Source organism: Nyctibius grandis, chromosome 3, assembly GCF_013368605.1.
Source record: "Nyctibius grandis isolate bNycGra1 chromosome 3, bNycGra1.pri, whole genome shotgun sequence".
NCBI classification, from domain to species: domain Eukaryota; kingdom Metazoa; phylum Chordata; class Aves; order Nyctibiiformes; family Nyctibiidae; genus Nyctibius; species Nyctibius grandis.
This window is the reverse complement of record NC_090660.1, coordinates 21,699,130-21,726,042: the sequence shown is the minus strand read 5'-3', so window position 1 is coordinate 21,726,042 and position 26,913 is coordinate 21,699,130. Positions and strand designations below refer to the sequence as shown.

At 38.1% G+C, this 26,913-nt stretch overlaps 1 protein-coding gene across 2 annotated transcripts in view; it reads right to left on the bottom strand.

Annotated features, from left to right (window-relative positions):
- The window catches only part of LOC137661486 (cadherin-9), a 75,393-nt gene extending 48,782 nt beyond the window's left edge, over nucleotides 1–26,611 (bottom strand). Inside the window, exon 1 of one of the 2 annotated variants that reach the window (XM_068397041.1) lies at nucleotides 26,381–26,611. In XM_068397041.1, coding sequence (XP_068253142.1) covers nucleotides 26,381–26,611 — 231 coding nt within the window. The remainder of the gene's footprint in view (nucleotides 1–26,380) is intronic. The other variant, XM_068397042.1, reaches the window with a different exon arrangement.
- Between the last annotated feature and the right edge of the window lie 302 nt (nucleotides 26,612–26,913).

Here is a 26,913-nt window from a genome sequence, read left to right as displayed (position 1 = left end):
ATTTTCATATTTGATCCTATTTTCATATTTGTTTCTTAACAGGAATTCTTATCCTTTTTTCTTCGGGGAAAAAAAGAGTAGACTTATTTCTAGGTCAAATACAAAATATGGCATATTTCTTTCAGTCAGATGATTTGGTCTTATGCCACACAGGACAATTTCCTATCCCTAAGAAACAGTGCACATTCATTCTTGTTGAGATATTCCTTACTTTGTGGCATAAATATAGCTTTATCATTTTTTCTTGACGTAGAAGCTTTTTAAAATATGTCAAATAAGAATCAGATCTCAGGACTGATGACTAGCACCTGAACCAAGTTTTCTCATGAAGACAGACCAGCTTCTTTTTGAGTCTTTAAAATGTCCAAGTGCCTGTTATAATGCCCTGGGTTGTTACATGCCTCCTTAACATCCTCAGACAGCCAGACAGGGGGGCAGCCAGAGGAAGAGCTGTGTCTGGGAATTGAGGGATCAATCCCATGAGTCAGGAGAAGGGAAAACACTTAACAGAAGGCATTAGGGAGGTTGAAGCCTCTGCGAAGCTAATATGCTTTCTCAACACTGAATGTAATACTTCTCAATTCCCACATAATATGTCATCACTGACTAATCAGTAATTTGTAAAACTGTTTATAGTACTAATATTAGTCATGTAAGTGCTTACATTAGACATGTAAGTTCTCGAAAGTTGAGTAGCTGCACACTCTGTCGTGTATTTACAGAGTTACTTTTTGCATTTTTGAAATAACTTCTGTCAGTCTCCCTGGGGCTTTTAGTTTTTTTTTCCTGCACATGTATATACTCCAACACACATTGTAATTGATAGAAATTTATTTATCTTGCTTGTTCTTATATGAATGAATCTAGACTCTGGCCCACAGGTATTATCTCCATAGCAGCCTGCCTGGCAGACTGCAAAGACAGACACTTAACTTTCAGAAGCCTTGGTCTTTAATTGTCAGGACTGCTATGCATGGAAAGAATGCAATATGTCCAGAGACACTAGAAGTTTCCCACTTTAAAAACAAGCAGCCATTGCTGAAACAAAATATCACACAGTTCTGAACTGGAAAATAGAAGAAAGAAAGGGGCAGGGTGTAGAATGAGAATTTTATATTGTTTGTATTGTTTGTCTTGATTTAGAACAGAAAACAAAATTCTTAGTTCAAATAGGAATATATTGTGTATGTGGAATTTTATCAGAAATAATAAGTCCATAATATGCATTTTACTGGGAATTATATTTGTAATGCTATTTTAGTATAATTTTATTTGAAAGTGTGGTAATAATGTAGTTCATATTTGAAAACCTGCTAAATGCTTTTCCTAGGCTGTTCTGCTACCTAAAGAATCTTTCAGAGACTGTAAACTGACTTAAAGTTAGCACTTTACTTAGATTGCAAATTTTGCTATTAGAAATTTTTTATTCCTACAAACTCTTTCTAGACTTGGAGAGCTGGTCATCTGTGGAAAAGAGGTCCTATATACTAAAAGAAGACAGATACAGATGAGTAGCAGAGATCCAGGCTGTGAGTGTAAATAGTGTTAGCTTGCCAACCTCATTTTGATTGCTCATATGAGCAACTCTGCTGGTATTCCAGGGTCGATAACCTCTTGAAACAGGGTGACGATGAGCAAGTAGTGGGAACAGTCATCTTTTCTGTGCTAACACGTGGTTCTGGTAAAAAAAGCACATCTGTCCATTGCCTTTCCCTTGCCCTGCTTCTCAACTATACACAGATCCTCAGAGAACAGGTTAATTTATTTTGTCTGTCCGTTCAAACTATCTACAAAGATGTCAGGTAGCTCAAACTGTGATGGGTATTTTAAGCTTCGTACTTATCTCATGTTTCTACCAAATGATAAACAGAATTTTCAAGCATGATAAATTTGGGAATAGAACGTAATTTCCTAGCAATGAAGAGTTCCACCTCCTACTGCCAATTTTCTATTAGCAAGATCACTTGAAGTACAGTTACAAACTATCACTTATTCTACTTTTAACAATTTCTATTTCCTATGTATGTTTTCTTTTGCAATTCACATTTGTGGAATCTCCATTAATATGTGGAGTAATTTTGCAACATCACAGTTTGTGAAAAAAAGGTCCCATTTTCATATTTAAGAATAAATAAAGCAAAACATTATCCAGCATCTTACAGAAATATAATACCAGTTGTGTAAAACAGAACAATCAACTATTCTCTCACTATATTAGAGTTATATAATTACAAAGCATACTTTTAGTTTATGAGACAGAGTAACTCTATTTAAGATTGTAGATGTTTATGTAAAATAAGTTTAGGGACATACAGATTTGTAAAAAGATACTGCAATTTAATTTTGACCAATCTGTTTTGTGTTTCTGTATGACTGGTAAGTAATCATCTACAAACTACTCTAATATTTTCAGTTTATAATATAAATTATGATTTCAGCTTTTCAAATTTTAATTGTTCTACAGAGAGCCTACAGAAAATTGCATACAGAAAATCACATGCAAAAATGTGGTGTGTTAAAATATGTTTAAAAAAATTTCATGCCTTCTATTCACTAAAACCAAGGAAAAAGAACAGACGAATTTTCTAAGTCTTATTTCCAGTTATAGTAAACAGTTTTACATACGAGAAAGTTAGCAAGAAAAACTCTATATGGGCAGAAAATGAACTTGTCAATTGTGTCCTTTCTCATATCATAAATTGTTCATTCCCCAATTTATATGAAGAGCTGGCAGGTCAGAGGAGAACCATGAAATACTTTGATAAAGGAAAGCAAACAAGCAAACAAAAAACCTCACCAAACCAGATATAAGATTACTCAGTATATAGTGACCACAACAATAACAAATGCCATCCCTATTCCGTTCAATATCCAGCATCAAGTCATCTGAAACACTTTGGAATGAAGACATATAACTTAGAAGATGCACTGCTGAGTATCTTGCTTTCTTAATATTCTTTTGCACATGTTTCTTTTTCTATAGTCTTCTGTGTGGCTGGCTAAACACGTTCTCAACATAACTTTAGCTGAGGATCATCAGATACATTGGTTATAGTTATGGGAGTTACAATTAGCTATTTCTGTAACAATGTTTGTCTTACAAATACGGGCATATTTATAAATGCTCTCTCAATCTTTTTTTCTTTATTTACATAGGAAAAGTGTGCATCTGAAATTAGCCTGCCTATCCAGTTCTGTGAAACTGAATTTTTACGTGATGTGGTAATTGAGATCTTGATGTTCTCAAAAGAAATCTTGACATAAATTTACATGGGTCCCTGTTACTGTAATTTCCAATAAGCAAATGAGTAAATGAGTAAAACAGATGATCGGAAAGTTCTATAGCATAATTCTATTTCCCCTAAATTAAGTAGCTTGCTCCTTTGGCTTACACTTTACCCTCATGTAGCACTCAATATTTATCAGCAGATGGTGGTTATAACACGTAACTGGCTGGTTTCATGAGGTATTTTATATGACTCTGCATTCTTAGTATGTCCAAGGCTAATCCATAACTTCTCTCAAAACTGCTATTATTATACACAGTAGAGAAGATATCAGCATTCTTTGGTGGGAAAAGATGTCTCATAAATTATCAAGTTCAGGAATTGGTATAGAATGGCAAAAGAAAGCATAGAGGAAAAAAAATGTTGCCTTAGAAAAGAGTTCCTTAAAGGCCCATGTTTAAAAGTACTTGACTGTTTCTTATTAATTCAATTTTAGTTTACTAAATTTCCTGTAAACTGTGCAGCTGATCTGGTTCTCAGCTTTTTGTAATAGGGAGTAACTCTATTCAAGTCAGGCAGACATATAATCAATAGAAGAGGGGAGAATCAGTGGACACAGTTAGCAAATTATATATTGATATGAACGAATTTTCCCTATTTAGAAGCAAAAAATTGCCAGACTTAATTTAGATTTCATTTTACGTGCAATTTATTTCTGTAAAACTATTGTTGAAGGTGAAAAAAGGGGGAAAAAAAAAAAGCAAGATGAGCTACTTATGACTAGCAAGATTGTTATGAATAAATACAGTGAAAACATTTATTTGGTTGCCTAAATTCAGAAAAGTGGTATGATCTCTCTTGTGGAGAGGAATAAAGGGAAAAGAAGGATGAAGACACATCAAGGAGAGGGTAGATCCATGTTTACATTGTGGTAGGTACTGTAATAATGCTTACAACGTAAACAGTTCACAGTGTGGTTTTGTATCATGGTATAGAAAAAGGGCTATTACTACAGATTTCTTACCTTTACTGTCTCCACCCACACGGTTGTCTCCATCAGAGGAATCCTGATATCCCATGGTCTTCTGTCTCAGACCCTATTTGCCTGTAAATGCCTTCCAGAAAGCGTGAACAATGTTCTCTCCTTAATTTTTAAGTGAAGGTATGATGGAGGATTATTGTGGTCAAATGAACTCTTTTTAGCATGACTAAATTGGTATATCTGCATATTTTAGTGGGAGATGAAGACCATGTTGATTTCCACATTGTTGTGGTGAAACTACTACCAGAAAACACGGGAACCTCTTCCATGGTATGTCGAGGATACAGGATTGCATAGAGCTGCAATCACAGCTAGAATACAGATGCGCATGGGAGGAATAAAGGATGCAAATACAGAGTTTTAAAGTCAGAATTTTTTTTTCAGATGCATCATAAACTTACCAGGTAGATAAGCAGATGATTAATATCTGACCTGGAGGACAAGTGAATTTATGGGCATGCCCAGTCCCAGGCCCAAACGCCTGAAACTCCAAACTCTCTAACAGCCTGGTCACACATTAGAGAGAGCGAAATCGATTGCGTGAAGCGATTTCTAAGGAGTCAACTCTACTGCAGTCTTCTCTGTTATTTCTTTCCACCTTCACCAGTAAGGTTAGATTGTATCTATATTTACACAAAACATTGAAAATGCTAATAGTAAGTTTGTGTATACCTGTATACGTATTTTAGATGTTTGGAGCAGTAGCCTGTTACATGCTCTTTGTTAATTTTGGATGGAATAGGATTTTGTTTCAATGTGTGTAATTCAAGGGTCTTTCTTAAAGGAGGACATTATGGTTTGCTTGCTGTTTTTTTTTATTCCAGTTGCTGGAGGCTTAACAATAAAAATGTAAAGTGCAAATGGTGCAAGTTTTAGTTTGAGGCTACCACAAGTCAACAGGGGAAACTTGGGAGCTATAAAAGACAAAGATTTCGCTCCCTCCCTGTGAAAATGAAAGCTGAACCAGGAGTTACATTGGTGTTATCTTTTTATACCAAATGGATTTCTATTTAAGGTTTTGCTAAACCATAACACATCAGTCTGAACACATCTCTGTTCTTTTTATGTTTCATGTGCAATTTACGCTTCAGATGGAAACCATTTCCCCTCCCACCAAAACGCTGTATATTCAGCCTCTTAGTTCCTGGTACAGTTAAGGTGCTTTCTACATGCCAGTCACTACTTTCCCTTTACTACAAAGTCTTTCCTTGAGTTTACTTTTCATAATATTGTTTTCTTTATGTCTTAAGGCAAAGACTCAAGCCATGTATAACTTCAGATTGAAAATTTTTTCCATTAAATCAGCATAATGAAGCATTACATTAATAGTTTGACAGCTAAAAAATATTGGGTCAGACCTACTGACTCTGGAAAATGTATAGGGAAACCATAATAGACTATACATGACGTGTCATTGACTGTCAGATTTAGTATGATTCTTTCAAATATGCTTATGTCTTCTTAAATGTGAAAACAATAAGCATAAACAGTAAGCAGTGGAAAGGAACAAGGAAGCATAAGCTATTCAGGTGTGTCCAAAGTGACCCTTTCAGAAATGAGAAGAAAAAAAAGAAAGTCTCTGTACTTTTAGGATTCCTCATATGTCTTTTAATCACAGTTTCTAGCTAAAGTTCCTGGGCTGAGGGAAAAAACATGCGACATACAGGAAAACACAAGCTCATGTGTATGTTACTTTTACAAAGCCACATGCCTATTTACCTTTAATTTCTGTTCATATATGGTGATTGTAGCATGCTATTTATTCTGAAGCTGTGGCACAGAAAAAGATCAAGTTTTCCAATATCTATTAAAGCACAAATTGATTTGACCCCAGGAAACTTGACTGTAATTATCACTCTAAGCTTACTCCAGGTAAAGAAGGTTATGCATATAGAGATGGGAAAGAAGACAGTATTTGTGAAGGAGTATGGATGAATATTACCTAAAGCAAAATACATTAATTCATACCAAAAATGCAAGAAGTGTACTTGAAATAAAAGCTTGTAGAACCCCAGCCAACCCTGAATCTCACAGAAAATATGTTGAGTGCTAATGGTAGGTAGGATATTAACCAGTGCTCCCACGGTCTAATATACCACCAACAGCAGCTCAGCTAATGTTCTGCTTCATTAGCATTTTAACAAATTAAAAACTCTAAAGATATCTTAATAACTGCAGTAGTTCTTCAGTGTGGATTGCAGTAGCAGTATCTGCATTGCTTTAATTTTCTATTTATGTGTGTTTAATCAAAAGTTTTATGTATGTGCTAAATGGCAATGTATTTACCTGACTTGAATTTGTGACATCAGCACAAACTTCTTAATTAAACCACCAAACCCTGTGTGCGATGGTAACCTAAGTGACTGTATATTAAACAAGGCAAATGACATTTACTTTTCTTATCTTCTGTTTTCCAGCATCTGGTTCTTGTGTTCAGCTGTCTAGTGTTACAAATTCTCTAGAGAATGATATTGTGAAAAACACTGCTGACATCAGCTGCAGGTGCTGATTTTGACTTATTAGGTAAGGGTAAATCTCATTTTCATTCAGGAAGGATTCAGCAGAATTCTTAGTAGTCTTTTGGTTCTACTGATACAAACACAATATGGGAAAATTCATTCCCTCCACGTACATCTCCCTGTACCCAGGGGGGAGTCCTGGAAACCAGAGCTGTTTTCTCAAGAGCCTCATTCCCCTGCATACCTTCTACATCTCCTGTGCTGTCTATGCTAGGTTGTAGCAAAATCTGGAAAAGTGCTTGCATTCTTACATCTACACAAAGAAATGGATTTCAGAACACATAGAGTTTGTTTGTTCTGCTCTCTCTATTCTCCAAATCAACAGCTGGGTTGCAAGTTTTCAGCCTGATGAAAAGAGACAAACTGTTTCTTTGTGGTTTGCCATATCTTGTCGTTTGGCTGTTCCATAACATGAGATATAGGTTTACAAGAAGTGACTATAGTCATCAGTTATGTCCACAGGTCAGATATTATCACGTCATAACATCAAGCACTGTCACTTTAATCAATCCCTGGAACAGGTGGTAAATCTCTCATTATTTTAAAGGCTTCACAACAAGAAAAGGTATTTTTCTCATAGATTTTTCTCTCACCAGAAACTTCTGAGTGAAATCTGTCTGTGTATGTGATATCTCTTGCTATTTCAGAGGCACTCAAAATGCACTGTAGTTCCAAAAGATATGCACAGAGATAGGCAGGAATAAAAGCTCTGGCCATAGAAGCAACATGAGTTTGTCATATGGATGGATTATCCCTTACCCTCCACAGAACTAACTGATCTGGGCTCAGCTCTAAAGTAATAAGTATGTAAGAAATACTCTAGTAGGGGAGAACAATGGTTTGCCTAGCCAAGTACTTTATCTCAGTGGCAACAGGAGATTTGAGAGCCTATTTGGCAATAGGCTGGTTTGAGACAGCATGCAAGTCTGGCCACTGTAATTGTTTCTTTTTTTATACTCCCCGCTCCCCCGGCCCCAGCAACTACAACTGTGAGATTAGAATAGGGATGTTAGAGTGACCTCTGTGTGTGTGGGGGGGGTAATTTGGGGTTTTTTTTTGGTTTGCTTTATGAATCTGATATCCTTGAACTTGTCTAGTTACCCATTGCCCTAACTTTGGACAAATACTGCATTATACTTGTTATACTGAACTGACCGATGTTATACTGTTTTTAGTTGAGGGTCATCCACAATGATCTGAAGAATACATCAATAACAGGAGTATTTTAGTACTTTTAGTCACAGTTTTATGTGTATGTATACATATATGTATGTATACTTGTAGACAGATGACTACAGATCAAGACAATGTTTTTCAGGAAGTTATACAGCATAATGCAACAGTAATAGAGTAAGATGTTGAGTTATGAGGCAATATGATCAGAGTCTTTTTAGGCCTAAAATATGTAAACAGACTTCCAGATTTGCAGCACCAAACAAAACCAGACTGTAGGCCTGCTGACTCAAAGGAAGCAGATCCCAAAATGTACATTTTTCCTAAGCTGTTCAACTATATGTTTTTTCCAGAAATATTCAAAATATTTTAAGTTATTTACTATCTTTAAAACATATTTATTTTTACATGAAAGCATTTCAATCATAAAAAAGTGATGATTTTGAGTTCGATGCTTATTGATTCACAATGATCTCTACCACAAAGCTTCAAATCACAATTTTAAAAGATGTGTTTTTCCTAAGATCCTACTTTGCAAACTGGTAAGCTAAATGTTTTGTGGAGACTGTGCACACCTCACAAGAAGAAATCTATTAATTCCTCAATGCTCATTTCAGAATGTGGTTGTTAAGTGGCGACTCTTTAAATAGCTTAAATGTTTATCTAAAAATAAACTTTCAAATAAACAGTAGTGGAAGATAAGTAAGTCATTGCTTGACTTAAAGCACCACTAAGGCCCTTTGCTACGGCTTATTTATCAGCAAAGTTAACCAAACAAAAAAGAAAAACACAGGCTGAAATTAATTTAAAGTATTATACTGTTTCTCTATTCTGCAGATTGTATTGGAAACGTAAACTGTCATACCAACTGAAGGGTACTCAGTGGAAGTGTACTGTAGAGTTATCCATCTCATGCCTTCCTCAGTCGAAATGCAATTCCACTGCCCCGTGCTTGCTCCAAAGCACATAGGTACATGCCCAACTCTTGGTAAAATCTGAGAAGCAGATTCTCAAAAGTAGGTATATCAAAGCATGAGGTTTGAAATCAGGATGGGGCATAATAAGTACCAAGTCTTGAATCTGTATTGTGATAATTTAACTTCCTAAGAGAAGGTATAGTAGCTAGGAAAGAAATATTTAGGGTCATTTTTTTTTTTCTTTTTCTTATTTGCTTTTTCTTTTATATCTCTCTTACGAGGAAATGCTGAGGGAGCTGGGTCTTTTTAGTCTGGAGAAGAGAAGACTGAGGGGGGAACTTATCAACACTTACAACAACACTTAAGGGCGGGTGTCAAGGGCATGGGGCCAGACTCTTCTCAGTGGCACCCGGTGACAGGACGAGGGGCAACGGACACAAACTGAAACATGGGAAGTTCCATCTCAACTTGAGGAAAAACTTCTTTGCTTTGAGGGTGACAGAGCACTGGAATAGGCTGCACAGGGAGGTTGTGGAATCTCCTTCTTTGGAGATATTCAAAACCCACCTGGACGTGACCCTGTGCAATGTGTTCTAGGTGAACGTGCTTTAGCAGGGGGTTGGACTAGATGATCTCCAGAGGTCCCTTCCAACCCTAATCATTCTGTGATTCTGTGATGACTCTGGGATTTGTCACTGATTTTATATTTATTGAAATTTGCATTACTTTCTTGTATAGTTCTTTTAAATCTTGTTTTGAAATACCACATTTGGAAGCTCATCACTATAAAGATGGCAAAGACAAGATGATGGCTGGAATAGTAGCAAAACAACTTAATTATTTTTCTGGCACAACAGAACCTGATAAGTCTAATGCCAATTAGAGGGGGCCTGAGAGGGGGCCTGAGACGGACTTCAGGTTCCTCATAAATTGCAAGCTGTTTGTACCTGTCTGATTAAGCATGAAGACTGTGACTTAGAGGAGAGCCAGAGTAAGGCTGCCTGGAGCTTCAAATGAAGACTTCATGAAAGAGTAGTGCCTAGAGAAGCCAATGCATAAGCTCAAACCAAGCATGAAGCCCTGCAGATCAACAGTGCTGCTTCATTGAGGGTATGTTTAATTTAATAGCTGAATCTACAAGCTGATCAGGTGAAGTGAGATCAATATGGAAACCTTAGACAATGCAGGAGTTATTTAAGAGGGATTTTTTTTTTAGATTCTCAGAGCAAATATTAATGAAAAAGAAGACCAGCAGGAGGTGCATAAAGGATAAGTTAAACTAGCGTTTTGCATTTTGCATCTGGTTAGAGCAGATAAAAACCTGAATGTATCAATGCTAATTTTGTATTAACTTTATGAAAAAAAGAAGATTTTTTGGGGGGAATTGGAGTCTTCAATGCTGAATGTCTGCATCTTTTGCTAACATCCGTTTTTGTCTAAAGTTACTCTGGAGAAACACACAACACACAAAGTAAAACTGGCTGGTTGGTTTGCTAATTATCCTATGACTTCATCTGAAGTAAAATGTTGACCATGGTCTTGTTGACTGTTTGGAGATAGGTTTTAAGATAGAACTTTAGATTTTGCTTATATTCAAAATGAAGGGTCAGGTATGCTATTTCGAATTATTTTCACTCTTGATGCTGTCCTTTTTGCCTTGATCTTAGATAGATAAGCCTTACCATTACGCTGAGTTTGTCCTTATGCAGTGACTGTTCAGTTCTGCATCTAACTGACTGTCTCTGTGACTTCAAATCACTGTTTCAGCAACTCTGCTACAGTTTTCTCCTCAGAATAACAGATGTTATGTCATTGCCTGCCTCAACTTCCTCATGCAAGTGGTAAATGAGCCCACTAGAGGAGGGGCCCTGCTTGACCTGTTGTTTGTGAACAGAGAAGGACTAGTGGGAGATGTAAGGGTCGGTGGCCGTCTTGGGAGTAGTGACCACGAAATGTGAGAGTTTTCGATAGTGGGGGAAGTAAGGAGGGGCAAGAGTAGAACTCCTGCCTTAGATTTCCGGCAGGCTGACTTTAGCCTGTTTAAGAGGCTGGTGGACAGAGTCCCCTGGGAATCAGTCCTGGAGGGCAAAGGAGTCCAGGAAGGCTGGACATGCTTCAAAAGGGAATTGTTAAATATTCAGGAGCAGGCAGTCCCAATCTTTAGGAAGGCAAGCCGTCGGGGAAAAAGACCGGCCTGGTTAAACAGGGAACTTAGACTAGAACTTAAGGAAAAAAAGAGAGCCTTCTTGCTCTAGAAGAAGGGTCGGGTAACTTGGGAGGTCTATAGGGACATGGCCAGGTCGTGTAGGGAGAAGATTAGAAGGGCCAAAGCTCAATTAGAGCTCGATTTGGCTGCTACAGTCAAAGACAAGAAAAAAAGCTTTTACAAATACATCAACAGCAAAAGGAGGGTCAAGGAGAGCCTCCACCACTTGCTGAATGAGGAGGGTAGTGTAGTGTCAGGGGATGAGGAAAAGGCAGAGGTGCTCAATGCCTTCTTTGCCTCGGTCTTTAATGTCAAGACCGGTTGTTCTCAGGAAACTCGGCCCCCAGAACCTGAAGTTAGGGACGGGGGGCTGTGTGAACCTCCCGTAATCCAGGAGGAGACGGTTAGTGACCTGCTGTGCCAGTTGGACACCCACAAGGCTATGGACCCGAATGTTGAGGTGTTGGAGCGAGTCCAGAGGAGGGCGACCAAGCTGGTGAAGGGTCTGGAGGGTCTGACCTACAAGGAACGGCTGAGGGAGCTGGGGTTGTTTAGCCTGGAGAAGAGGAGGCTCAGACGTGACCTTATTGCAGTCTACACCTACCTGAAGGGAGGTTGTAGTGAAGTGGGAGTTGGCCTCTTCTCCCGGGCAACTAGCGATAGGACAAGAGGGCACAGCCTCAAGCTTCGCCAGGGGAGGTTCAGGTTGGACATTAGGAAGAATTTCTTTTCAGAAAGGGTTATTAGACATTGGAATGGACTGCCCAGGGAGGTGGTGGAGTCACTATCTCTGGATGTGTTTAAGAAAAGACTGGACATGGCACTTAGTGCCATGGTCTAGTTGACAGGGTGGTGTAAGGGCAGCGGTTGAACTCGATGATCCCTGAGGTCTCTTCCAACCTGGTTGATTCTGTGTGATTCTGTGTGTGAACATAGGTACTGTTCATTTAATATAAAATACTTTGATATATTTCGTTGAATGGTACTCACATAAGTAGAAATTATAATTAATAATCATATTAACAATCATAGCATAATAATTATGTATATTTATCCTTTCCCTTTTGTCCTCATCAAAGAGATTAACATAAATCTTTTTTTATCCTGAATAGAAAACACTGTTATATACAACATTATATATATAGACACGTATATATCCATATATATACATATACATACTCTCATAGCTATTTAGAAGCACAAAATTATTTTAAACTGTGGCTTTTTTTGTTGTCTCTTTTTCTTTTACACACTTTAAAGTTAGTCCCGATTTAGCCACCTGAAGCACAAAGATAATTAATTACAGTAACTCTAACAGTATGAAAACAGAATGGGTCATTTCTGTTTCCCTCAATTAACAGTATTTTTGAAGGACTAAAGAATTGCTTCTGGGATAGATTCAACATTTTGCCCTTCAATTCATGCCTTTCTGCTTGTGATTCTAAATCTTTCATATGGAACGGGTGGGAATCAGACTGTGACCTCTTCCACTTCACAATTACTAGCCTGTACAGAGATGAATGTATTTTCATGTTCTGTGAAACTTAGAGACAGTTAAAAAAACCCTTTAATTATTTATTTTGCTTTCTTGCAACAACCCCACTTCCATTTACTTCAGCAACAATATATACAGAAATACTTGCTTGCATGCCAAATTCTTCTTTACATTCATTGTATTATCCACACCTTTTGTTCATATTTAATTAATATAAGTTTAAAATTAAAGATAAATATAGATGGTTATTTCTTTTAGTCACTTTTGTTACAGAGAACATACAGTAACATTTTGCATATTTTTTTTAAATTATTGATTTAAAGAATCTTTAGTCCCAGCATTTTGAATGCAAATGCTGCAGTGGTAGAGAGACAAGGTAAGCAAATACTTTCTATATTTTATTTTTCATTTGTTAATTCAGTCCTATCAGTCAGCTACCTGACCCAGTTATATTTGAACATTTAATGCTCTGTTACCTCCTGGTATTTGACAGTGTTTATTCATCACAAATGCTTATTAAAAAGAAAAATATGCTTACTTTCACAATCTCTGTAAGATTGAACTGTCAGAAAAGCACCATTTTTAAAGCTTGCGTCACTAGTTGCAATGTTTTTAACAGTGTGATATAGCAGTGTTAATTCCACTTAAGCTGCATAGAAATTTTAAACCAGAACTTTTATATAAGAACTAATTTGTTCTCAATATTTAGAAATTAAATCTATTCCAGCTCTTAAGCAGAAATATGTAGCAACAGTTAAAAGTTCAAGGGGCAAAAATGGCTACAGGTGGTAAATGCATTTTATGAATGCTTGAGTAGAAGTATAACAATACCCCACTTAATACTTCTTTGTTTGTCATTTTTATGCATCAGGAAAGCTTAAAGCAATCATTTATATCACAAATTCAAGCACAGTTCACCAGGTAGGTAGCTAATAAATATTTAGTTTTGGTTTTTCCTCCTTTTCATAGTGTGCCTGATTCAATCCAATACTTCCAAGCCCTGCTTTCAATCAAATGGCTGATTCATGGCTGTTTCATGATATTTCAGAGCTTTTTTTGTAATATTGTGTGGGAAGACATCATACATAGATATGTCCTGAGGAAAAGCTTCATTAGGGTAAGTGTTAGTAATTACATTTTACAGATGGAAAAAATAAAGCAAAATGTACATAAAGCAAACATTCAATCAAATTCTGTTAATAATTATTTCCAGCATCACCAATTATTTTTATGGAAGAGCTTGGGCTAAAGTTTTATTCTTGTAGCTGAATCAACCATTCCAAAGACCTTTTTGAGATCTTTTTAAGAGTTCTACAGCTTAAACAGAAGGGAAATGATTTCATTTCTCCCTAGGTTCCCTCTATGGAAATGGAGAATACATTAAAACAATTTCTCTTCAGTTAAGTTTAAAACTCATTTAATATTATCATCCTGATTGTCATTTCCTCACACTCCCAATTGGACAAAAATGGTATAATGGCTTCCATCTGAAATGGGCATGCTTGTCCCTGAAATGTCAAGAAACATAGGGAGAAATTTATAACTTCTGAAATGTTCCTGTAGGCCAGAATGCTTTCTCACTCTTTTTATTACTCTCCGATGTGTAAAAACAGAAAAGAGAGGTTTCAGCATAGTTTCTTGACCACAGATTGATATAAGAGAGAACAGAGGTTAGCCCAGTGTGTTTGTGTTGCTACGGCAATACATACAGCAAGGATTTGACCTTAGGTATGCTTTTCTATAACTGATAAGAAACCACAGATTCCTCCTTTGATTGATACGCAGCATAGTGTTAAATTGACTGATTACATTGCCTACACTAACATATTTTTTCAGTTTCTAGAGGCTGAAATGTGTGATGATTCCTGCAATGGACAGAATTTGATGTATCAGACACATACAAGAAGACTTTCTGTTCTTGACAGTTGCTTGTTGACAGCTCCTCTGTTTGTCTTCAAGGTGACTATTCATAAACCTTTCTCTGACAGACAAGATGTTGCACAATACCACCCTCTGATGCAGTCAAACTGTCCTTTCTAAGTAGTCACATATTGATTTGCTTTGATGAGTTTTGCACTCTTCATATCTACCAGGCTGGCAGGTACCAATAAACCACAATATAATCAAAATACTTCACCTTTTCAGAATTACTTCCATAAGGTAATCAATGCAATAAATATACAATATCATGAAAAGTATCTTGCGAAATACATTTTCCTCACCCTCCCACGTTTTCATGCACAATAAATGGTTGCCTGATAACAGATAATTACAGATCTGCGGGTTGCCACTGCTCTAATCTTCTCTTCCCACAGGCTTAAAGCTGCAAGGCCGAGAAATACCAGCCTATGAAGTTGTATTAAGAAGCTAGGTCTATTCTACCAATAACAATTACCTATTGTGTCAGTTTCCTGAGCCAGTCAGATCTTTGAGGCAGACCTGCTTAAGCCTTTTAACATAAGGAGCTTGCCAAGACCAAGAGGCTTTTAAGCTCAGAAAAGCCAGTTTTTATTAAAATTAAAATAGTATTTTAAATGGCGACTGGAAGTTACCACTGGAGACAAAAGACAACTCCATTCTCCATGCCCACTTTGTCATAAAATCGTTTTTTTTTTTTTTAGTTCAAGACTTGTTTTTTTAACTTGTCAATACCCTAAATCCCGGCAAACTCCATAGGATGGACCTCCACTGTGCAGGCCCCAATCCCCCATTGCTGTTGTCCTGGCCCATCCCATGGGTGCTCTGAGCACACTCAGGAGATCCCTGGGGAAGGAGAGCTGTGACTAGGGAAAGAGCAAGCACTGTAGTGAACAATAAACTACATTCCACATAATAGCCTTTGCTGCTATGTTTGGTATCAGGTGAGCATTTTTTTTCCATACCTGAGAGGAAAAGCACTGAGGGAGAGAAGGAAAAGGGAAAAGAACTGGGGAATTATTATTGTTTTGCCTTTATTGAATTGTCTTGTATTGTCTTTGAGTTTAAAAGTAGATGGGTAATTTTTCAGATGCCTGTGTCTATGCTATGGATGAAGATGTCACTTAACCTTGCTAAATTCTCAAAAATTATCTTGCAAATTTTCCTTTGTCTATTAAGCACGAAGACTTTATAAAGGCACATGGTTGGCAGCTTTCTGCTTTTTTTTTTTAACTTGAAAATCATTGCATACTGCATGTTCTGTCTTGAGAGGAGAGGAGAGGAGAGGAGAGGAGAGGAGAGGAAGGGAAAAGGGAAGGGAAAAGGGAAGAGAAGAGTTTGGAATAAACAGTTTGAAGATTTCCTCATTTCTTATGTCTTTAAGTTTATTCCTAGTTTAGTTTTGTATTTCACAAGCAGTTTATCTGATTTAGCATTTGAACTTGAAAAACACACACAGAATCTTTGAAAACAGAACAGACAGGGACCTAAAGAGATAATCTGTGCCATTCTCCTTCCTCCAGGTAGGGTCAGTGTGGACTTTCTGGCATGTATTTTTTTAGTTTGTCATTAAAACCTCCAGTATCAAGATAATCCTGTCTCTCTGAGTGATCTTTACCTACTACTTCACTGTGTTGACTGTATATACCATCAAAAACCTTTTCCTGATGTTGATTGTAAATCAACCTTATGGCAATATGAACCCAACTTCTTGCCCTGAACATGACAAGAACTTCAGCTTTTTTTTTTTGTAGTTGATTTTGTGTCTTTTATGTAGTTGAAGAAACAGAAGCTGTCAGATCTCATGACAGCTGCTCTATCTGTACCAAAAAATGCCAGCTCACTCTTGTTATTTATGTATTTGAAGTCTCTGATCATCACAGTTTTTTTCAGAAATGATTCTTTATTTCGTGAAATATGATGTCCAAATTTGATTGCAAAATTCCAGCATAGGCCTATCAGTACAATGTAACATTCAAGATATTTCAGGTTTAAGCTGTTTATACTTGGGTTGTACATGGTATGATTAGGTCTCTTCAACTATTTTTGAAACTTCAATTAAAAATATATTTAGGTTGTCTGAAATGAGCAGCTGTCCTTTCTCCAAAAGAAAACAGTCCTATTGGTTTTGGAAGGTGTAGCATTTTCTTCCCTGGCCCTCCAGCCACCTTTTTATAAGTAGCAATCAAATTTTATTGAAAACTTTGGTTTTTACTAATTTTGGTCAAAAATAAATTTTACTTCCAGCAATTTTTCAATAAAGTTTGCACTGTAAACCTTCAGAAGAGAAGTACCTGAAGACAGGGACTTCTTATGACTTTTTTTTAACCTTTTTTTTCTTGTTTTTTCTGTTTCCATTTTAGTTTTATTTTGGGGATTCATCTGCCTAGGGATATGGCTGCTTGAAACTAGATCAAATGTTTGTTGAAAAAATGTGCTAACTGAAGAATGCAATGTAAGTGGAGATAATTTATTCATTTATTAATTTTGGAATCAAATAGGTTTTCTTTTTCTTATTTTTTAAAATATTGGTCAGTCTCTTTTTCTTATTTCTTTGATCTTTTCTGTCCTTATGACGTTTTTCTTTTCTCTTTTGATACGTCATTATTTCTTCAGTACTCATTCAAACATAAGGAAAAACTTGGTGTCTGAGAAAGGAAAGACAAAAGAAGACCCACGAGACCTCACTAATTTTTCTTCTTTTATTTAACCTTAAAATACTGATTTTACTTTAAGAGCAGAGATTCTAAAGAAAATATATTATTTAATCTTCTTTAAAAGCTGTGTTTTAAAAGATGGCTTTGTGTTATAGTGCGTGCTAGATGGAATATGTTAAGTATGTCATGAAACCTTCCTGCAGTTGAATTACACTTCTAAATGATTATATGTTAGCAACATATGATTGTTTAGGATTCTGTTGGTTTTTTGAAACTTATCATACTGCTAAGTCAAAAGATGGCAAAAAAACACACTGTTTTTGGCAGCATTTAAGCACTGTACTGAATGAAACATTTTTTCAACTAAGACAAGTGGGATGCATCTATAACAAAGTGAAAGGCACAATTAAAACACTGAAAGGATAGTGCACCTGTATGTTCTCTCATCCTAAGAATAGGTAGTTCTTAAACGGACTCTGTGGAGGGAAAATAACAAATTCTGTAAAGAATTGTGCAGCTAGAATGTATTGAATTCTGTCCAGGGGCGGATCAGGAGCGAGTTGAGAGTTTGTGTGTGCGAATTAAGGGGCAGGCTGGCAGGGGTGATACTGTTGTGGGTGTCTATTACAGGTCACCGGATCAGGATGAGGAGGGTGATGAGGCCTTCTACAGGCAGCTGAGAGCAGTCTCGCAATTACAGGGCCTGGTTGTCATGGGGGATTTCAACTACCCTGATATTTGCTGGGAGGCCTACTCAGCCAGCCATCCTCAGTCCAGGAGGTTCCTCCAGTGAATTGATGATAACTTTCTGATGCAAATGGTGGATGAGCCAACTAGGAGAGGAGTGCTGCTGGATCTTATCCTCACTAACAAGGAGGGTCTGGTTGAAGAGGTGAAGGTTGAGGGCAGCCTTGGTTGTAGTGACCATGAGATGGTAGAGTTCAGGATCTCATGTGGCAGGAACAGAATAGCTAGCAGAATCGCAACCCTGGACTTCAGGAGGGCCAACTTTGGCCTTTTCAAGCAATTGCTAGGGGATATCCCATGGGACAGGGTACTAGAAGGTAAGGGGGCCCAAGATAGTTAGTTAGCATTCAAGGACTGCTTCTTCCGAGCTCAAGACCAGAGCATCCCAACAGGTAGGAAGTCAAGGAAGGGTACCAGGAGACCTGCATGGTTAAACAGGGAACTGCTGGACAAACTCAAGTGGAAGAAGAGGGTGTACAGATCATGGAAGGAGGGGCTGGCCACTTGGGAGGAATATAAGTCTGTTGTCAGAGGATGTAGGGAGGCAACTAGGAAAGCTAAGGCCTCCTTGGAATTAAATCTTGCAAGAGAGGTCAAGGACAACAGAAAGGGCTTCTTCAAATACATTGCAGGTAAAGCCAACACTAGAGGCAATGTAGGCCCACTGATGAATGAGGTGGGGGCCATGGAGACAGAGGATAAAAAGAAGGCGGAGTTACTGAATGCCGCCTTTGCCTCTGTCTATACTGCTGGAGGCTGTCCTGAGGAGCCCCGGACCCCTGAGGCCTCAGAAGAAGTCAGGATAGAGGAGGAATCTGTCTTGGTTGATGAGGGCTGGGTCAGGGACCAATTAAGCAATCTGGACGTCCATAAATCCATGGGTCCTGATGGGATGCACCCGCGGGTGCTGAGGGAGCTGGCGGAAGTCATCGCTAGGCCACTCTCCATCATCTTTGCTAAGTCGTGGGCAACGGGAGAGGTGCCTGAGGACTGGAGGAAAGCGAATGTCACTCCAGTCTTCAAAAAGGGCAAGAAGGAGGACCCGGGTAACTATAAACCAGTCAGCCTCACCTCCATCCCCGGAAGGGTGATGGAACAACTTGTCCTTGGTGCTGTCTCTAGACACATCAAGGATAGGGGGATCATTAGGGGCACTCAGCATGGCTTCACCAAGGGGAAGTCATGCTCAACCAACTTGATAGCCTTTTATGAGGATGTTACCCGGTGGATAGATGATGGTAAAGCTGTGGATGTGGTCTATCTCGATTTCAGTAAAGCGTTTGACACTGTCTCCCAGAGCATCCTCGCAGCTAAACTGAGGAAGTGTGGTCTGGATGATCGGGTAGTGAGGTGGATTGTGAACTGGCTGAAGGAAAGAAGCCAGAGAGTGGTGGTCAATGGGACAGAGTCCAGTTGGAGGTCTGTGTCTAGCGGAGTCCCTCAAGGGTCGATACTGGGACCGGTTCTATTCAATATATTCCTTAATGACTTGGATGAGGGAATAGAGTGCACTGTCAGCAAGTTCGCTGATGACACAAAACTGGGAGGAGTGGCTGACACACCGGAAGGCTGCGCAGCCATTCAGAGAGACCTGGACAGGCTGGAGAGTTGGGCGGGGAGAAATTTAATGAAATATAACAAGGGCAAGTGTAGAATCCTGCATCTGGGCAAGAACAACCCCGTGTACCAGTACAAGTTGGGGGCAGAGCTGTTGGAGAGCAGCGTAGGGGAAAGGGACCTGGGGGTCCTAGTGGACAACAGGATGACCATGAGCCAGCAGTGTGCCCTTGTGGCCAAGAAGGCCAATGGCATCCTGGGGTATATTAGAAGGGGTGTGGTTAGCAGGTCGAGAGAGGTTCTCCTCCCCCTCTACTCTGCCCTGGTGAGGCCGCATCTGGAGTATTGTGTCCAGTTCTGGGCCCCTCAGTTCAAGAAGGACAGGGAACTGCTAGAGAGAGTCCAGCGCAGAGCCACGAAGATGATTAAGGGAGTGGAACATCTCCCTTATGAGGAGAGGCTGAGGGAGCTGGGTGTCTTTAGCTTGGAGAAGAGGAGACTGAGGGGTGACCTCATTAATGTTTCTAAATATGTAAAGGGCAAGTGTCATGAGGATGGAGCCAGGCTCTTCTCAGTGACATCCCTTGACAGGACACAGGGCAATGGGTGCAAGCTGGAACACAGGAGGTTCCACTCAAATATGAGAAAAAAACTTCTTTACGGTGAGGGTGACCGAACACTGGAACAGGCTGCCCAGAGAGGTTGTGGAGTCTCCTTCTCTGGAGACATTCAAAACCCGCCTGGACGCGTTCCTGTGTGATATGGTCTAGGCAATCCTGCCCCGGCAGGGGGATTGGACTAGATGATCTTTCGAGGTCCCTTCCAATCCCTAACATTCTGTGATTCTGTGATTCTGTGAATTCCTTATGGATTAGCTGCATAAATTGATTAAAGGTACAAGTGAAAAGGCAAGTTCTCTCACATACTCTAAAGGCAAGATTAAGATAAAATTCAATGTGGAAAGAAAACGGCATTAAGTAATTAATAAAAAATATTTTTTGTGGCAGATGAGAACATTACGCTTCAAGGATGGAGAAACTAAGGTTACTGCAGAGTTCGGCACTGCAGTGTTGTCAAGAGCCAGCTCAGTGGGTCACCCATTTGGCCCATAAGCTTCTTCCTCTCAAACTGCTCAGAGCAGAGGCTGGAAATGGCCAAGGCCTTGGCAATAGGGTTGAGAGGACATGCATAAACTCGGATAAGATTGATGGAGTAAGGGTTTCACTTATCCCATTTTCTGACTTTGCTGCTGCTTTGCATATAAAGAGGTAGCCTACTCTGGACTTTTGTGGTGTACCAAAGGGAGCCAGTAAAGTAATGTGAAATATTTCCAGGCATTAGTACATTTTCGGTCTATATTTACAAGGGAATACTATCCAATTTCATTAAATATGAAAAAAACCATACAATATAATGGGGCAATTGAGTGAAGTTTTGTATTAAATAACAGCAAGTCTAGTGCCATTGGTTATTTAATGAGACTTCTTGAATTGTTACATGAAGTTCTTTTGATCTTGTCTCTCTCTTTTCTTATAAGGCAGACTGCTATAGTAGGCAACCTCACTTGTAGATGTCTGAATATTTGTAAGCACAGGCTGCAAGAAATAAATGGTTGCGTTTGAATATATGTTGTACCCCTCCCTCTCAAAAAGCAAAACAAAACAAAACAACCCTTCCCCAAAAAAACGACTCCCTGAATGTTTTTTTTTCACTTAATACTTTTTCATAAGACACACAGACAAATGTTGTGAATCAAACTCACTGATTAACTAGAGGTAGAATAGAGATATTTCTTCAGTTTGTGTCCAGTTTGGATGATGCTTACGACACGCAAAGCCTAGTTCATTTATTTTTCTGAAAGTTATTAAACAGGAAGTCATTCATGGAACAGCCAATTTTGAGCAGTGTCAGTTATTTTTTCTTTGATTTTTTTATTTCCGCACTTAATACGAAAAAGAAAGTTTGCAGGTGGCACATAAAAATTTTTGTTGTTTTTTGTTTATTGTTTTTAAATTCTGGGATATGACAGATGTTTGATTGTACAGTTTGTAATTGGTCTAACATACATTGCATGGAACTTCACACATTATCTGCCCACCAAGATTAGCAGCCTTTGATAAGCAAAATGTCTGTTTGATATAGGGAGAGACTGGTTTTCGTGTAAAAAATGTGATTGAGTGACTTAAAAGGAGGGAAAATCTCTTGCCTCTTGAGACCTCTTAAGTATATTGTTGCAAAGCATAAGGACTGCGTTTTCCAAAATGACTAATGATTTTGATTAGGTCTATTTCTTCCTGACTAGGGGTATTTCATAAGGACTGGGGTTAAAGAAATGGGATATTTGGCATTTTCCACAATTGGAACATTCATTAGGTATCAAGTAAGTTATTTAGAAATGAAGGCACATAAAATCAGTATTAGCTTTGGAAAATAAAACTAATTATCCCTAAAGGTCTACTTGGTTAGAGCCTTCTGTGCATTTTTTTACCTTTTTTTTAAATTAATGAACATCATCCCCATCAATATTTTAATACCTCCTAAATTGCTTGTCCTTTATTTTTAGATTATTATCTCTTTGGTTTATTTGTTTAGGAAGTGAGTAAATTTGGTAGACTTTTTTCTCATAGAAAGTCATTGGTTTAGATTCCATTTCTTAGGTTCTGCATGGGGCTTGAAGTTAGTAGCAGCTGAGAAGTTGAATCTATGGCCCCTCCCTAGTGAAAGAAAAGGAGATCCCAGAAACAAACTAATTCTGCTGTATGATATACAGTCAGGTGTTTTATTTTCTCAGCCCCTTCATATTTCACAAAATATTACCAGTTGTTTCTTTTCCTTTAAAAAGAAATTTCTCTCATACATTTAAGTCCAAATGTTATGTTGTAACCCACTTTTTATTTTTTGTGAATTCTTAGTAGGCAGAATGAGTTTTGAAGTTTCCCTTACAACATCCTCTGAAAATTCCTCGCACTGATGATCTCATCGAGTTATTCAACATTCCTACTAGGCAACAGGCATCTTGAAAGAATATGGTCATTTTTATGTTTTAGAAGTTTTATTTTTCTTGGACAAATTTTTAAACAGGACTCTCTGATACTGCTTACCTTACCTGTGTCTGACTGAATTTTTCAGCTGCAAACTCTCCAGAGTAAAGTTTATCTCCTTATGCATTTTTTTTTGTACCACACCTAGCATGATGGAGCCACTGGTTTCTCTAAGCATTTCCTGAATATAATTTAAAAGGTTAAGAAATTGAAGGGTGTCATAAACAGTTCTTGCATTGTTGCAGGTACAAGTAATAGGACCTAACAAATTTAAAGACTTCCTATGCACTTATTTTTAATGCATGCACCCATATATGGGACAGATGGCTCCTCTGAGATGGGAGAAGAAAAGAAAGATGTGTGATAGATATACTGTAGGTTATTTGGATTTACCTTGATGTCCATCACATTCACAAGGCAATTGTTCTGCATATATACCCTGTCCCTGAAAGGTGGTTAGTGCTTTAGGTCTGTTCTTTGAGTAATTTCCTTACTACAGTTGTTCTAGCCATCAAGCCTTTTTGCAGCAGTTGAATGCTAACTTGCTTTGCTCAACAAACAGTATTTTCTATTTCTGCTAAGTACATTAGATGCACTTACTGGTCTCCATTTTATGTCACCTATCATCACTACCCCTGCCTTTGCCTAAAAGCTATCTAACTGTAATCGGGAACATAAGCTCTGTTCTAGCTGTTCAGAGTCCATTAACACATTGCCCCTGTCAGCAATCTGGGAGCCATGCACCATTTTAACGTGGAGCTGGATTTTTCTTCTACCTTACAAGTACACCAGACCTCTTTTTTAGTTACTTCATGTCACAGGGTGAAGTCTACCCACAAGCACCACTCAGATGAATGAGACCATGATTGCATCTGTCAGCACTAACTGCTTAGATTAGTCTGATGTGTGCAGGAAGGAAACAAAAAATCAGGGATAGTGGAACTGTTAAGGACCTTCCATCCTTGGAAGATATTTGGGAAGGAGACCAGAGGGTGAGAGTAACCCCAGTAACAACTGCTATTTGGCCTTAGATATGGGGAAAGAGATCTTCCTGGGACCACTTGGCTAGGGAGACCATTGGCTGCTGACAATCTAATTTTAAAAAGCTTACTTACTATGATAAAACCTCAGACGTGGGGGAGAAACTCCTCCCTCCAGGGACCTCTGATGCCAAGTGGGGCCTGAGCCCTAGGAAGAAGTGCCCTCATAGGGGCCAGACTGCCAGCCAGGACTGGGACAGTCCAGCAGTCAAAGCAAGTGTCCGGTTTCCTGGGTCCCTGCTGCTGGACTAAACTGGGCTGTGGGGCTGAGCGGTGGGAGTAAGAAGCACGTGGATGTCACAGAACAGTTCTCCATCCCATGTACCCATCCTTCTTAGTAAATAAATTTTATCCCTTTATATCATATCAAGTGATCCTACCCCACTGCCAATAAGAGAATGCACTCATAACAAAATAAAGCATCAACAAAGTAGCATCACTAGCAAAACACAATGACCTAACAGAATAAAATTGTATGAAAATTGAACTAGGGAGGGGAAAAAAAATTTTTAGCATTATGGATCCCTTATAAGTTTATTTCCTGATAACGTTTCTTAATTCACTTTATTTAATTTTTAGTACAGCATTTATTATTCTACCCGAGTGATCCATCTGTGCATATCCATATTAAAGAGGGACTGGATAAGAATACTTGCTATGAACTAGTCCCCATGGATTAGGATAAAAGTGCTCTCTCTTCACACATACCAGTTTGCTAATTACCATGACTTTGAGCAGGAGAATACTAAACCTGAGATTTAAGCCTTTCTCAGAATAATATTGTTCAAAAAAGGTCTTGCTTTTTTTTAAAATAAAGAAATTCCTTGACTTGTTGTTGTAGCAGCTCCTTCTTGGTGCTGTATGTCACATGTACCTAGGATAATTTGAATTAACTCAAATGGATTTACTGTGGTTTTATACCACTAAGGACAGAACTGTGATCATTTTGTTATGTCATAAACTGTTCTAAAGTTAATGCAACCGTATGGAGTTTATCACTTCAATCCAACTCCATCTCTTTAGAACATGGGTTAATATTGGCAGTGTTTTCCATCTGTTTAGAGAATCAGTAATGCTGACCTCTCCCTCAGGGCCTCTGTACAATATTCTGCAGTGAAATGTGAAAAATCTCAACATGTTATCTGAGTTGTAAGAAATGAATCCTCTCAGATCCAACTGCTGTACAGCCATTTGTTTTCCTTCCTGGACTTAGCTTTATGGTAATGAGATCCGATGGCTTTTAGTTAGTTTGGAATAAGTGCAGAGTAAGTTTGCATCTGTTGCAATACACCATGTAGGCTTCCTTGTATGAAACAGAGATGGTGATGACAGTCTTGACATAAGCTTAATTTATTTGAGGTTTAGAATGGTGTAGATGGTTTGGAGACCATTCATCTATAGCAGTGTGACTGAAACTAGAATCAACTCTTATGTTTGATACTTACTACTCCTCTATGACAGCTTTCTCTTTTTACAAAAAAATATTTCTGTGATTGTGGGCAGAACTTACAGATACAGAGATCTATATTATTGTGTACCTTACTGTATGTTTTCTTCGCAAGTTTACTCAATACTAAAAGATACTTCCAAACAAATTTTTTTGGAAATCTCTCTATGCAGTTAGGTCACCCTTTATTGAAATCCCTTTGCCTACAACAAACCTTCCTATTTTACACAATGATAAACAGATCTAGCAATAGGATTATTGGCTCTCATCTTATTTCCCCTACTGCAAGTCAGAATTAATTTTACTGAAAATATAATTGTATGGGTGTAGTGTTGGTATAAATGAGGTCAGAATCAAGTTCATAGTCACCATGGTTGGCTTCTTTGACATTTGAAAGGCAGATGATTTCCATATTTTCCAGATGATCATGCCTGCCCTGACCAGAAATATTAGCAAATGTTCAAAAACATTTTGGGGTGTTTAAAAATGTCTCAATTGTTTTGGTAGTTATGCACAAGAAAGTGAGAGAGCTACCTGACAATCTGAGATAGTGACAGCATTGTGGAAGAATGACAGAAGTTGGAATGGATATTTATTAACTTAAGATGTTAAGATAAACATTTCCTTAGTTTGTAAGTCATTCTGAGTGGTTGTTCTGTGTATTCTAGATCTCTACCAGGATTGTTTAGTTATACCAGATCACAAGGCAGATCCGTGGATGGTGAGACACCACAAAAGGCTAAAAATCTGGAAATCTTTGAGCTGTGTGTTATCGGAAAATGTAGGACTGCAGACAGCTGGAATTCAGAGGTGCTGTTGTTGGTAATAGCTAATGTAGATAGGTCTCAAAGAACGGAAAGTCTTTCAAGCCATTAAGTAAAGATCTCAGTTTATTGCAAAAATGATGAAAACTAGATTTTTTTTCTCCTCAAACACTTTATCCATACTTAGAATCATGCATAGACAGCAATTTTATTATTAATAAATAGAATTCTATATTTCACTTGAGGAAGTACACATCCCAGTATACTGGCAAATGCCACGAGGTAGATGAATTAAGGCGTAATTTCTCTATTCCCTCATCTAATATTTATGTTTAACAGTTGAAAACTGGAAATGATTCAGTGATAAAACTTGCATGGGCATGTGTAATAAGAAATTGAAACATTTTAGTCTGAACAGTTTCTTATTTTTTTTTCACTAAACAACTTCATTTCTCCCACAACTTTGAACAATCATTGAAGCCTCAGGTGGTCCATGACACGCTTTGTTTGACTTAAATGAGAAATTGGAACCATTGCTGTATAAAAAGCAAAAAAACTGTGGAGAAGGAGAGAAAATACCAACGGTGTCAGATGCATCATCTCTAAAGAATCTTTTAAACACAAGGCTTACCTTGCCCACATATTGAGTATCTGGACCTGTGTACTCCTCCAGCAAAAAAAATTGATTCCACATCCAACCACGCTTGGTGCGATGCAGTGTTTTTCCACCATTCTCTGACAATCCTGTTATCCTTTCACTGAGTGAGTTGTTGTTAGTCCTTTTTTGGGATGGCATCATATGAATCGCATGAAACATACAGCTCCAAAGCAAAACTGTCAAGAAGGAGCAAGTCCTCATCATTTACAGTAATGCTGTTAGCCTCCACTCCTCTAATAATTCACTAGAACAAATTTTTCAGATGTTATGTTCCTCTTCTAAGTAGGACCTAGAGGATAGAGAAAAGTATTTGAGTAAGTTGCAATAATTTTTTTCCTTAAGGCCATGGCCTTAGGGAAACAGGAATACCAATAGCCTAGTGATCATGACAATAACCCATGGAAATTACATATAACCATAAAAATAAAGACCAGTTGTATGTTGGAATATCTTCTTGAGACAACTATATACAAGAATTACTCAGAGTTTTAAGCCAAATTCTTTAT